Below are 15608 nucleotides of genomic sequence, written 5' to 3'. Positions count from 1 at the left end.
AAGGAATGATGCAAAGTGATTATGTCTTGTTTAACCTACCTGGTAACACAGACTGAAAAATAGGATATGGCTCAAATATACCACAAGGTAAACTAACAAAACACAGATGTGTACAGTAAAAGATTATTGGTTCAGATACACAACAGAATGCCCAAGGCATGGAAGCAAAAGCTGTGGGAGATTCTTTGAGACATTAAGACATTCAAAAATACTCATTCATCTTGGAAAGTTTAGAAAACCATACATAGGCTCAGACAAAGATGCATGCTCAGAAAAGACATGAAAAGACAGAAAAGTCTTTATTAAGACCCAAAGTTTCACCCTGGGCTGACCTCTGAGCTCAGTGCAAGTATGGATAAGTATTGAAAGACTTTCTCAGTATGGAGTCAATACAAAGACTGGGAGAGGGATTTGTTTTGTGGCTGTGGATGTGTGTATTGTGTTTGTTTGGGTTTTTCCTTTTCCTTGTGTTCTGTTTGTTTTGGCTCCTGGCGTCAAGGAAACCTGTGACACCACATGAGGTGAACAAAAGCTTAAGGATAGAAACCTCAGTGAGCTTACACAACGAGGAACAGACTCTTAGAAATACAGATTTGGAGATTACCTAAATAACCTTTGACAGTTAAAAAAGCAAAACACTTCAATAAGGGATAGAATCTGGCTTCCAGATTTACCACATTATCATACTCAAATGCTCCACTTTCAACAACAAAACATCACAAGGCATACAAGAAAAACGAGGTAAGTATGGCCTAAACAAAGGAATATATAAATTAACACAAACCATTCCTGAGGAACCCCAGATATCAGATTTACAAGGCAAAAACTTTAAAATGTCTTAAATATACTAAGGAAAAAAACATGAAAAAAATCTACAGTAAACCAGGAAAACAATGTATAAACCAAAAGAATATCAATGAAGAAAAAAATTATTAAAGGGAAGTAAACATAAATGCTGGAGTGAAAAAGTAAAATAACAAAAATGAATCATTCTCCAGAGTGCCCAACAACAGACACAGAGCAGGTTGAAGAAAGAATCAGCAAATTAGATGATGAAACAAGGAAAATTATTGAATCTGAGCAGCAGAAAGAACATGAAGAACAGTGAACAGAACCTACGAAAACTGTGGACACCATTAACAAGAAAGACATACACATTATGGGAGTCTCAGAAAGCAAAGAGACAAGAGGAAGCAGATATAGCATGTGAAGAAAAAATGGCCATAAACTTCCCAATTTTGATGAAATACATGCACCACAAATCCAAAGGCCAGCCACAACAAACTCCAAGAATGATCAAGAGAAAAGAGACCCACACTGAGATAAATTATTATCAATCTTTTGGAATTCAGCTCCCCCAAAAAGAATCTTGAAAGTAAGAGAGAGTGGCTTGTCACATTTTGGAGATCCTTTTTTTAAACGTTTACTTAATGTATTTTTGAGCGAGTGAGAGAGAGAGAGAGAGAGAGCACAAGCAGGGAAGGGACAGAGAGAGTGGGGGAGACACAGAATCCAACGCAGACTCCAGAGTCAGAGCTGTCAGGACAGAGCCGAAAACAGAGCTCAAACTCAAGAACTGCGAGATCATGACGAGAGCTGAAGTCAGATGCTTAACCGACTAAGCCACCCAGGTGCCCCAAAAAAGACTCACTTTAAATAAGTCAGTCAGAGAAAGATAAATGTCATACAATTTCATTCAAATGTAAAATTTAAGGGACAAAAACATGAACAAGGGGAAAAAAAAGACAAAAAACCAGACACTTTTGGAGAACAAATTGATGGTGACCATAGATGGGGATGGGTGATACAGGTGAAGGGATTAAGAGTATACTTATCATGATGAGCACTGAGTAATGTACAGAATTTCTGAATCACTATATTGTAAATGTCAAACTAATACAATACTGGATGTTAATTATACTGGAATTGAAAAAAAAAAAAAGAGAGACACTGATTTCAGATACAAAGACACAAATAGACTGAAAATGAAAGAATGGAAAAGATATTCTCTGAAAATAATAACCGAAAAGAGCTGGAACAGATAAAATAATACCAAACAAAATATACTTTATGTCAAAAACTGTCACAAAAGGGAAAAGAGAGCTTATATATTGATTAGAGTCAATTCATCAAGAAGATATAATAACTATAAATGTACACGTACCAAACAACCAAGCCCTTAAATATATAAACAATTATAGAATTGAAGGAAGAAATACAGTTTTATAATAATAGCTGAAGAATTCAATACTCCACTTTAAATAATGAATACAACATTCAGACAGAAGCTCAACAAGGATGAAGAGGGCTGAAGAACACTATAAACTAAGTAGTCCTAATAGATGTATATGGAATACTTTACTCCAAAATAGCAGATTATATATTTTTCTCAAGTACACATGGAATATCTGCCGTATCAGGCCAAATGTTAGGACATAAAACAATGCTTAATCAATTTAAAAACATTACAATTATACAAAGTACCTTGTCCAACCATAGCGGATTGGAGTTAAAAGTCACTAAAAGAAGAAAAACCAAAAGAAAAATTTAATCTGTGGAAACTAGAGAAACTAATCATAAACAACAAACAGGTGAAAGAAGAGATCACAAGAGAATTAGAAAATATTCAGAGATGAATGAAAACAACGCATAAATACTAATAATTACAAGATGCAGCAAAGGTAGTACTGGGGGAAATTTATAGCTATAAATGCCAACATTAAAAAAGAAAACATACCTCAAATTAAGAATCTAATTTTACACCTTGAAGAAATAGAAAACAAATTAAAACAGCAAAGTAAAACCAAAGAGAATAGAAAGGAAATGATAAAGATTAATATGCAAAGTTTTTAAAAAGGGGCTAGCAAAACAATAATCAATTAAAGCAAAATCTGACTCTTTGTAAATAGCAACAAAATTAACAAACCTTTAGGGGAGCCTGGGTGGCTCAGTCCGTTAAGCGTCCAACTTGGGCTCAGGTCATGATCTTAGGGTTCAGTTCATGAGTTTGAGCCCTGCATGGGGCTCTGTGCTGACAGCTCAGAGCCTGGGGCCTGTTTCAGATTCTGTGTCTCCCTCTCTCTCTCTGCCCCTCCCCCACTCTGTCTCTCTCTCAAAAATAAACATTAAAAAAAATTAACAAACCTTTATTTAGAATGACAAAGAAAAAAGAGAAAAGGTGTAAGTAACTAAAATCAAAAATGAAAGTAAGGACACTAGTACAGAAATAAAAAAAGGATTATTAGAGAATATTGTAAGCAATTGTACATCAGCAAATTAGATAACCTACGTACGTAGAAAGACACAGATCACCTAAACTAACTCAAGAAGAAATAGAAAATCTCAACAGACCTATGATAACTGAAAAGGTTTATTAATCAGTTATCAAAACTACCCAAAATAAAAAAATTCTAGTACCAGATGGCTTTAACTGGTGAACCAAGTATTTTTTTTTAAATGAATACCCATTCTTTTCAAACTCTTCCAAAACATATGAGGAGAAAATATTTTCTAATTTATTCTACAAGGCCAGTAAATGCCAAAGATCTGACTTGATACCAAAGTCAGATAAAGGCAAAAATATCCCAGCAATGTAAAGTTGGTTTAACATCCAAAATTCAAGTAATATATCATACCAACAGAATAAAAAACAAAAACCACAATATTATTTCAATAGATACAGAAAAAGCATTCACCAGAATCCAACACTTCATGATAAAAGACAAAAACATTCAACAACTACGAACCAAAAGAAACTTCCTCAATCTGATAAAGTTTATCAACAAAACTTCAGAGCAAACATCAATTATCATACTTAAGGGCGAAAGAGTGGTTCCTTTACCAATGAGATATGGAACAAGACATAGATGTCTACTCTTTTTTTTCTATTCAACTTTATATGAGAGATTCTAGCAGGGTAATGAATGGGCAATAAAATGAAACAAAAGGCACCAGATTGGAAAAGAAGAAGTAAAATTATCTCTGCTTATAAATGACATAATCTTACATATAGAAAACCCCGAAGAATCAACCTATCAAGCAGGGTGGCAGGATATAAGATCACTATATGAAATTAATTACAGATCTCTACAGTAGGAATAAACCACCCAAAAAGGAAATGAAGAAACAGTTCCACTTAAAATAGCATAAAAATTAATTAAATTTTTAGGAATATATGTACCCAAAGAAGTGCAAAATTATACTCTGAAAACCACAAAACATTATTGAAAAAAATTAAAGTAGACTTAAAATAATGAAACACCCCACACTGGTTGATTAGAAGATAAAGTATCCTAAGATAGTGGTATTTGCCAAATTGATCTTCTAATTCAATGCAATCTCTATCAAAATAAACCCAGCTTGCTTTTCTTGTAAGAATGGAAAAGATGTTTCTAAAATCCATATGGAAATGCAAGAGACCCAGAATAGCTAATATTGAAAAAAGAAGAAAAAATTTGGATGAGACACATATCCCAATTGCAAAATCTATTACAAATCTATAATAATCAATAGTGTAGCATAGACATGAGGATAAATGTACAAATCAAAGGAACAGAATTGAGGTCTAAGAAAAAATCCTTCTATTTACAGTCCCATGATACTCAATAAAGATGCCCAAACAGATTCAGTGAGGGGAAGACTAGGTTTTTTTGAACAAATGGTACTGGGATAACTGAATAACAAAAGAATGAAGTTGGATTCCTATCAAACATCACATTCAAAAATGAACTCAAAATGGATCAAAGAATTAAATGCAAGATATAAAACTATAAAACTCGAAGAAGAAAACATAGGTTTCCATCTTCTTGATCTTAGACTAGGCAATGATTTCTCACCAAATCATGGGTAACAAAAAAAAAAAAAGGGTAGATAAATATCATCAAAATGTAAAACATTTATGCTTAAAAACACCATTAATAAAGGAAAAACAACACCAAGAATTAAAGAAAATAGTTTCAAAATATACAGCCAAAAAAGAGACTTGTATCCAGAAGTATACACAAAAGAGATTTGTATGCAGAATATATATGCATTTCTTCAAAAACAGACAAATAGCGAATACCACATCCAAAGATGCTCAACATCATTAGCCATCAGGGAAACGCAAATGAAAAGCACAATGAGATATCACTTAACATCCACAGAAATGACTATAATCAAAAAGACAGGCAATAACAAGTATTGATGAGCACAAAAAGAAATCAGTACTCTCATACATTGCTGTTCACAATGTAAAGTGGTGCACCTGTTTTTGAAACAGGTTCCTTAAGTTCCTCAAAAACTTAAAAGCAATTACAATATGACCCAGTATTCTCACTCTTTGGTATATACCTAAGAGAAAGAAAAATACATTTATGTATACATGAAATCCTGTACACAAATAGTCATAGCAGCATTACTCAGAACACAAATGTCTATCTACTAATGGTAAAGAAATAAAATGTAGGATATCTATGTAATGGAATATTATTCAACAAAGAAAGGAATGTGGTACTGATAAACATGCTACAACATGGATAAACACTGAAAACATTATTCTAAGTAGAAGAACTCAGTAACAAAAGACACTATGATTTCATTTATATGAAATTTTAGAACAGAAAACATATTGAGAAAGAAAGCAGCTTACTGGCTATCAAGTGTTGCAGAGAAAAGGGGGTAAATTCAGAGTGATTGCTAAAGGCTACAGGGTTTCTTTAAGAAATGATGAAAATGTTCTAAAAGTAATTGTGATAATAGTTGCACAACTCTGCACAAACTAAAAACTACTGCACTTGGACTGTGAACTTTAAATGGATTAAATGTGAATGATATGCCAATCAATATTTTAGAAAGGAAAGAAAGATTCAAAGTGTTCTTAATGTGCAATGTAATTATGTAACTTAGAAAAATCTAGAAAATGTACAAATTTTTAGAATAAGGTAATTTGAAAAAAAAATTGTTGAAAAGAAGGTTAAGATAAAATAAATCAGTAACAGTCTTGTCTTCCCGAAATAATCAGTTAAAATATAATTTAAAATATTACTTACCCTTATACAATTTGACAATATTAGTAGCTATTAATAAATTGAATAACAGTGGACAGTGCCATTTTAAGAATGTAACATCTTATTCCACATACATGAATGTTAGGGTCACAATTCTCCCAAGATTAATTCATAAATTAAGTGTGATTCCAATCTACTTCCTAACAGAATTTTTCAGTAAAACTAATAAAATCGTTCTTAAATATTATAAGACAGTGAAGAAGCACATACAGGGCTTGGGACTTACAAAAATAAGAATAAAGAAGACTTCCCTGCCAAATAATGAGTCAAATTACAAAACCACAATATCTAAAACCATGAGAATAATAAGATTTCCAGAAACAAACCAATACACACACGGAAACTTTGAGATATGAGAGAGATTGAATCACAAATCAATTAACTATTAAATAAATGGTGTGAAACAACATATCCCAAAATAAATTCTAAGTAGATTACAGACTTTAGGGTAGGGAAAGGTTTAGCATCTAAGATTCCTAATGCAAAAACATTAGAAAATATTAAAGAAGAAAATAATAAAATAGACTCTTCCAAATTCACAAACTTTTCAAAGTCCAATTCACCTTATTCAAGAGTCATGGAACAGAAAGTATTTGTAATATATATATATATATATATATATATATATATGTAAATATATATATATATATAAAAGTATTACTATCCAGAGTAAATAAAAAATGTCTACAGGTTAATAAGACCAAACCTACAATTAAAAAAAAAGTCACAGAACCAAAATTCACAGCCAATCACAGAATGAACTATTTAAGTGGAAAACAGTCATCAATGATTTGAAGAGTATCATCAAATAATCATGTACCCATGAATTTAACACAAGTGCCACTTAGCCTTATCGCACTACCACACAGCTTAAAGGATGCAGGGAAGCAGAAACTGATATAAAAATTGAGAAAGAAAATGCACCAGAATTCAATTTTCTCAATGGCTCAGTCATTCCCTGATGGTACACTAATAGATTTAATGTGTTTTCTTAAATATGTGCAACAAATTGATTCACACACTCAGACATCCCTTCACCTCTAAAATAATCACACACACATATCCATACTTAGTATGCTTTAATAGCCATATATATGTATATATGTATGTGTATGTGTGCTTATGTTATATATTCTTTTTATGTGTGCATACATAGAGGCACTATCATATTTACTAGCATGAAAGTTTGTTTCTAGCCTTTTCAATAAAGTCTATGAGAAACCTGAAATTTGATGGGAAAAAAATTAACAAAAATATTCTCAAAACAAAGAGAAAGCCACAAAAAAGTACTATTTTGAAAAATACTGATGAAAAAAGATATCAGACTATTATGAAGATTGACTGTACCTTTCATCTTCTATGAAAATAAAATTTTACTATGAATAAGGCCCTTTTAAGTCAAAGGAAAGCATCATCTTTAAAACACACATGAGTATTTTTCAACTGTTTTATGCTTTTTTCACATTTTATTTTTTAAAAGACCTGGAAAATACATTCTTAAAACTCTATTGTAATGAATTCTAGCTATATTTATAAATTTAAGCTCTAGCTGAAAAATGTCAAACCTCATGATTCTAAATATGTTTTTCCAAAACATGTTTTATTTCAAAATGCTATAGCCTTTATTTTTTAATGATTACATTTTAGATAACTATTTGAAGTCAGTTTCCTGCTTTGCAACATCAATTTTTAAAAAGCTGTGGGTCTTAAGTGAAGGAATATAAATTAATGCTGGTCCCCACTGGTGGATTTGAATATATAACTTGTTATTTAAAGAAAATCACATGTAATAAACTTCCTATAAGAAGTTAGATCCAAAATAACGGCATTATTCTTATTCCCTCCATTCTCGTTGCCTACCTTTATTTTTGCATCAATGCTATATTTTTCTTTTCTCCAATGTGCTTCTTGCTTCCTCAGTTTCTCCAGGTCATTTAGCAGGTCAGCGCAGCGGGTACTTAATTTCTCATTTTCCTCCTCCAGAGTTTTTATAACCAGTCTGTTTTGCTCTTCCTTATTCTGTACACACTCCTTAGTGTCCTGTAGAACAGTACCACAAGGGCCGATAAACAAAACAAAACAAACAACAACAAAAAAAGGTGAGAACTAATCAGCAAATATAAACTGTGCAGTTTTACCCTCACAGCAGCTTCTTCTATATTTGATGGCCAAGGTCACCTGTATACTTTTATTGGCCTCTTTTCATGCAGGTGGATGGGTCATATTTTTTCACTGGATGACAGCTTTGATGAGTACACATTTGCAAAGAGCCCATTAATTGATCAAGCTGCCTTTGATGCTGTCCCCAGCTATTTTTGAGACCCACACAGACATATCCTCCCAGACCTGGGTTTTATCAATTAATAATGCCAGTCCCATCAGAATCTAATTACAAGAAGCCACATATTCACACTCCTACTTTCTTAGCTCCATTTCCATCATTAACTATTTATCTGAAAGTTATAAAGCTTGGAGTCTTATCTTTAAAGCATCTTTCTCAGTTTTTGCATGTGAGAAAACTGTATGGTACAGCAGGGCCTAAGGCAATTTTTCCTCCAAGCTTGTCACTTTCTGTGCCACAAAGGCTGACAAAGCTTAAAGTAGGACTTCAAAGTAAGAGTACTGTAAAACTATGTAGAAGCCAACACACCTTAGCTTCCTGACTTTTATCTTTAAATTTCTTCTGCAAGTCACTGAATTCTTTCCTTAAGAAAACGTTTTCTTCATCAACTGCAATCTTCCGTTTTACAAGGTCATTTATTTCCTTTTTTAGTCCTGTTTCTCTCTATGGAAAAAAAAATCACAATTATTGGTGAGTTGCTACTTCTAAGAAAAAATTATTTTATTTACAAAGTTTTAGATTTTGACTGATAATATTAGGATTAACTAGCTTTCATAATAATGTCTACTTTCACAATTCTTATTTCTGGTGACATGCCCATCAATATTCAAGTAAACAGTGGTATCTGTTTATTAGTTTAAGATGAAGGACACATACAAACTGGATACCAAATGTTAAGCCACAGTCAGAAAGTAAATTTTTGGGATTTAGATGCAAAACAGAAGGAAAACAAAATTTTATAAAACATTCCAATCAAAGAAAATGTGTATGTAACTAAGATAAGAATTACCCTCTTATTTGAGTATGATTTCGAAGAAAACATTTTTTAAAGAAACAATTACAGATTTGTGAAGGCATAAATAATCTTCAAGACTGAAAAATGGCAAGTCTGTTTTCGTACCAAAGATATCTTGCTGTGTAGGAAAATAATTCAGAATATTCAAACTGCCATAATTTTTAACTGAATGTCCTTTTTACCTGCCAGAGATACCTAAATAACACGTAATCACAGGATGTGTCCATGACTCAATTCTTAATTTCCCTCTTACTTCTACAGTTTTCCTCTCAGAAAATTTACCCACTCTTGGCTTGTCTCATCTCTGTCTGAGAGAATAACTAATCTACAATGCAGCTTTGACTCTCTCCCAATCACTAATGCCACATTTGCAACTTTTTATATAATACCTCCACTTGGATTATCTGCTGGAACCTTAAACTAACATGGTAAAACTGAAATCCATATCCTTATACTATCTCTTTCTATACTTCTTCAACCTTCGTCAAGCCAACTTTTGTTCATTTTTTTCAACTAACATTTATTAAGCATCCATTACATGCTTACACATTTTAAAAACCTCCAGGTCATTCTTAACAGTACCTTTTCCCAAAGCCCCATATGCCTATCAACCAAGAAGACACATCAAGATACAACATGCTGTTCTGTTATTAACTGGTATGCTCACTAGAAACCCCTGACCTTCATTCCATCTCTTATCTATCACTGATGCTCATCTGATCCTTAATTACCAATTTATTTTGTACTCCCATATTAGCTCCTTATTAAATATGCTCCAAATGACATGAGGATGAACTGAAACTTAGGGTGAGGTTCAGGGATAGGATGAAAAATGGGGTAAGTCTTAGGAATGAAGTGAGGGTATCTACTATATTCCTATTTTTTAAGCTGTAAAGTGTTGATTTTACTTTACTTCAAATTAAAAATATTTTAAATACTGGATACATACAAAAATAATCTGTGATAAATATATATAAAGCTGGGGCGCCTGTGTGGCTCAGTCGGTTGAGCGGCCGACTTCAGCTCAGGTCATGATCTCGCGGTCCGTGGGTTCGAGCCCCGCGTCGGGCTCTGTGCTGACAGCTCAGAGCCTGGAGCCTGTTTCGGATTCTGTGTTTCCCTCTCTCTGACCCTCCCCCGTTCATGCTCTGTCTCTCTCTGTCTCAAAAATAAATAAGCGTTAAAAAAAAATAAAAAAAAAAATATATATAAAGGTATTAAGAGCAGAGTAAAAACAGCAGCCTTGTATCCACAACCACTCAATTAAGACACACAACTCTACCATTGCCTTTGAAGTCCTCTGTAGGTCCCCCGATCCTCTGACATTTCTATAGCCTTCAGGGCAAAGCACTGTCTTACAATTTTGGTTTTTATCCTTGTCTGGCCTTTCTTTATAGTTTGGAGACATAAATATCCCTATTTGATATATTATACAGTTTACCTTACTTTTGAACTTTATACAAATTAAATCATACTACACATATTCTGTGATTTGCTATTTTTTGCTCAACATATGTTCCCAAATTCATCCATATTGATAGGTGTAGCTGCAATTCAATTACCTTGGTGTATAGTATTATTCTATTATATAAATATACTATAATATATTTATCTATCTCTTGTCAGTGTATATTTCAGCTGCTTCCCATTTTGGGAAAAGGGGTATACAAACAATGCTGCTATAAACACTCTTAAACATGTCTCCTGATACAGATGAGCAAGAATTTCTTCCAAGCAATATTTTTCAAACTACAGACTGCAATCGAGTAATGGGTCATTAAATCAATTTAGTCATCACAATCAGCATTTTTAAAAACTGGAATAGAATACAAGAGAAAATATCAAAAATGTAAGCATAAATTCTTAGCAAAAAAACTATGCCAAAGGAATAGAATTATGAAAGAAGCAGACACATTAAATTGCTCTTAAATTTTGGTTTTGATTTGTTTTATTTAAATATTATGAAATTCATATTTGATACATACTTTATTATATTTTACCTTTATTACACATAGTAAGAACTATTATTATATGAAATTTTTATTTCATTGTGGGTGCACTGGGGTCATTAGGGAAAATGTATTTTTTTCAGTGTAGGGGTCATATTAATAAATGTTTGAAAAACATTGCTTAAGAATATATTTGGGGGTAAAACTGCTAAGTCATAGGCTACAAGCACTTCAAGTGTTCTCTCAGTTCCACAGCTACACCAACACTTGACTCTCAGGCGTGGTATGTTTTACAAATCCAGTAGGTATACACGGCTCCTCAACATAGTTTTAATTTTTGTTTCCCATTTGAATTGTTAGGGCATATCAAGGTGTGCCTGACATCAATCAAACAGCTTAAAAATAGATGCATAAATGTGGCCCATCTACAGCTCATAGCCCATTTTTCTATTCTCATCTAAATGTTACCTCCTTCAAGATTCAATTTCCACCTCTCTCCATGAAGGCTTCCCCAAATGTTACAGTAATTTCTGCCTTTTCTAGATTTCTGTCTTGCCCATATTATTAATTTGACACATTACACACTATCTATGTACTCATAATGTTTTCCAAAACAGATTAGTAAATGTTTATGAATGACATTGACATAGAATGAAAAATTCAATCATGTGAACACTAAGACTGTTTACAGGCTATCTAGAGACCTCTCCTTTGAAAAGAGAACTGACAAAACTTGAGCATCTTCATCTATTCTGGAAATTATTTAGACTTTAGGAAGGAAAGAACACTGAAGAAAATGATTTAAGTTTTAGAAGGGCTTGTCCATTCATGTCAGCTAACCTTAACAGGAACTGACAAACACCACCAGCAAGCCCTTTCATAACAATTATTTAATAATTTGAATTCTGGCATTTGAGTGAATTTAACAATCAACAAGGACAAATATAGACTTAATTTTTAAATAAAGAAGTATAATGCAGTGAGAAATTAGTTAACCCAAACTATCAACATTCTTATAGTTTGATAAATCTGATATTATGTTAAATAATCATGAAAGTAATAATTAAGACAAAGATGCACTCCCAATAAAAGACAACCCGATAAATCAAACCTTTCAAGAACTATGAAATTTTGTATAATGCAAAATATTTTCCTAATAAAATATGCTCTTCGAGATCTACTTTAAATAATGAAATCACAGGTATATACAGCTACAGTTCATTTTAAAATTTAGCTTAATGAAACTTTTCAACAAACTTCTCTGGATAGAGTACATTTTGAATGGTATGGCTTGAGTTAATATTAAACTAGCAAATAGAACGCTGAGGAACCATAAACCATAAAGGGTGACAAGAGAAAATATGTCTGGAACAAATAATTTATTATGGATAAGACATGAAATGAATAATTCACATCACGGTCAAGAGAAGTCTATGGAGTAAGATGAGGATGATAAAGAGTATGACGCAGAAAAAAGGGGAAAGGAGGGGCAGCAGCATAAGACCTAAAATTCTATCGAGCAATACTTCAGCATAGTTAATGTATTATTTATATGACCTACTTTCAAGTAGGCATGAAAGTTTTAATAAAAAACACAAGTTATCAAGCCATAACAACTAAAACAACGGTAAAGCGAGAAAAAGGAAAAGGTAAGAGATCTAACTGTAACTGAGAACCAAAACTTATTTCTGAGCTTCCTATAAGGTAAAAGAAAAAAAAAAAAAAGGGTGGGGACAGGGATATAACGTTAAAGAACAATCATCATCTAATCAAATACAATATACTAGGCTGTTAGCAGAGTTATCTAATGTAATACTAGAAGGAGAATTTATTACATGATTTATTTTATAACTATTTGTGACAAAGCTAAGGCAGTATCTTATCAAAAAAGTTACAGGCAATGTTTTACACTATCATCAATAAAATATAAGTTATAATATTAGATTGCACTCTTATGAAAGTTTTTTCTGCAACCAGCTAAAAAACTGTGTGAGTATGTGTGTGTGTGTGCGGCATGCACACAACTTCCTAGAAATTTGACTGGATACCTAAGTAAGACTTAAATAAGCTATAGGAATTGTTATTTTTTTAAGTTTATTTATTTATTTTGAGAGAGAGAGAGAGAGAGAGAGAGAGAGAGAGAATGCACATGTGCTCTGCAAGGAGCAGAGGGGGAGAGAGAATTCCAAACAGGTTCCATGCTGTCAGCACAGAGCCTGATGCAGGGCTTGAACTCATAAACTGTGAGATCATGACCTAAGCCAAAATCAAGAGTCAGACTCTTAACTGACTGAGCCACCCAAGTACCCCCGGAATTGTCATCCTTAAGTGTTAACTCTATTCCACAGGCTGTAAGTCTTAAAAATTAAGAGCTACTTAATAAAAACACAATGGAGAAACTTCCAGGTTCCACTCAAGCATGTAAGGCACTTGGAAGTCATCTCTCCTGATTACACAACATGGAAAAAGTTGAACTAATTAAAACTCAAAAACTCTTTTTGGATCTACCAGAGAATTGGGGACATAGAGCAAACTGCTGTTCCAAAAACTAGAGAAACAGACAGATATATAAAGAGAATGGCAATATACCAGAGCAGGAGCCCAGGAGCAGTAAAATCCATGGAAACCACTACCAGAGTAGAAAAATTTAATCTGTAATTAACAGATTGCTAGAGGATCAAAGTAGACAAGTTTTAACAGTTAAAAAGCCCAAAAAAAGCCCAATTTTAGGTGACTTTCACCAGAGCCAAATCAACCTGGCTAAAGGGAAATACCTAACTCCAACACCCTCTAGCCTTCCTATTAATCCAAGGGAGGGGGAAGAAACAGAAGTACTTGTGAAGGTCACATTGTAGGGACACAAGCTCACTAAAAGATTGAAACCTAGAGTATAGAATACTTCATCTCCCCCTGACACTGGACCACCATACCAATAGGGCTTCTGTATAACAAGGGAACACAATGGAAAAAAAAACTGTGCATCTCAGACAGTACTTAAGAAGCTTGTAGAGGGGCGCCTGGGTGGCGCAGTCGGTTAAGCGTCCGACTTCAGCCAGGTCACGATCTCGCGGTCCGTGAGTTCGAGCCCCGCGTCAGGCTCTGGGCTGATGGCTTGGAGCCTGGAGCCTGTTTCTGATTCTGTGTCTCCCTCTCTCTCTGCCCCTCCCCCGTCATGCTCTGTCTCTCTCTGTCCCAAAAATAAATAAACGTTGAAAAAAAAGAAGCTTGTAGAAAAACCCAAAAAAAGGACAGCAAAACAAAGTTTAGCCTCTGAAACATACAACTACAGCAAACGGTAAACACAGCCTAAGCCCTAGCCAGATAAAAAGAAAACCTCACAGTAAAGGCCTATTCACCTCACTACTTTTTACCCATTTAGTTAATTTTAAGTGTCAACTTGCCTATGCCATAGTACCCATGGTATCTAGTTGTTGTTTTTTTAATTTCTTTTTAATGTTTATTTTTATTTTTGAGAAAGAGAGAGAGAGAGAGACAGAGTGCAAGCAGGGGAGGGTTAGAGGGGGAGACACAGAATTGGAAGCAGGCTCCAGGCTCTTGGCTGTCAGCACAGAGCCCAACACAGGGTTCGAACCCATGAACTATGAGATCCTGACCTGAGCTGAAGTCAAAAGCCCAATCAACTGAGCCACCCAGGCTCCCCATGGTATCAAGTTTTTGATAAAACACAAGTCGAGATGTTGCTGCGAACATATTTTTCAGGTATGATTAATATTTAAATCAGTGACTTTGAGTTAAGCAGATAACCTCTCCATAATGTGCCTGGGCTTCATCCAGTCAACTGAAGATGATAAAACAAAGGGCTATAGTCTTCTGAGGAATAAGGAATTCTGCCTCCACAATGCTTTCTGATTGAGTTGCAAAATCAACTCTTCCTGGGTCTCCACCCTGCCAGCCAGTCTTGCATAAATCAGACTTGCCAGCCCCAAACTGCATGAGCCAATGCCTTCAAATCAATCTCTCTTTCTAGAAAGACAGATATAGGTAGATACACACACATATGCATATACCTCTATCACTTCTGCTTCTCTGAAGAACCCTGACTAATACAGAGTTTGGCCCCATTTAGGACTTCAGTCTTAAAATTACAAAGACATGGATACTGTCAGCAACCTGAATGAGCTTAGAAGCAGATTTTTCCCAAATCAAGCCTCCAGATAAGAGCAAGCCGAAAGGAAACCCTGAGTACAACCATGAGATACTGAACAGACAATCTAGCTATGTCCAGACTCCTTTTTTTTTTTTTGCTTTTAAAGTGAGAACATTTTATTTTTTTAGCCTGATGCTTTTATTTATTTTTTTGTTTTTTATATTAAATATAATTTATGTCAAATTGGTTTCCATATAACACCCAGTGCTCATCCCAACAGGTGCCCTCCTCAATGCCCATCACCCACTTTCCCTTCTCCCCTGCCATCAACCCTCAGTTTATTCTCAGTATTTAAGAGTCTCTTATG

General features: G+C 34.0%; 1 protein-coding gene across 2 annotated transcripts in view; it reads right to left on the bottom strand.

Annotated features, from left to right (window-relative positions):
• The window catches only part of CNTLN (centlein), a 315169-nt gene that overhangs the window by 198981 nt on the left and 100580 nt on the right, over window positions 1-15608 (bottom strand). For both annotated transcript variants that reach the window (XM_040481333.1, XM_040481334.1), the window contains exons 4-5: window positions 8698-8832; window positions 7908-8087 (exon numbers count right to left, since the gene is read on the bottom strand). In XM_040481333.1, the coding sequence (XP_040337267.1) occupies window positions 7908-8087; window positions 8698-8832 (315 nt within the window). The remainder of the gene's footprint in view (window positions 1-7907; window positions 8088-8697; window positions 8833-15608) is intronic.

The sequence above is a fragment of the Herpailurus yagouaroundi genome, unplaced genomic scaffold (genome assembly GCF_014898765.1).
Source record: "Herpailurus yagouaroundi ecotype Mexico unplaced genomic scaffold, PumYag 160, whole genome shotgun sequence".
In the NCBI taxonomy this organism is placed as follows: domain Eukaryota; kingdom Metazoa; phylum Chordata; class Mammalia; order Carnivora; family Felidae; genus Herpailurus; species Herpailurus yagouaroundi.
The sequence above is the reverse complement of the archived record's forward strand: the minus strand, read 5'-3'. Positions and strand labels throughout refer to the sequence as shown.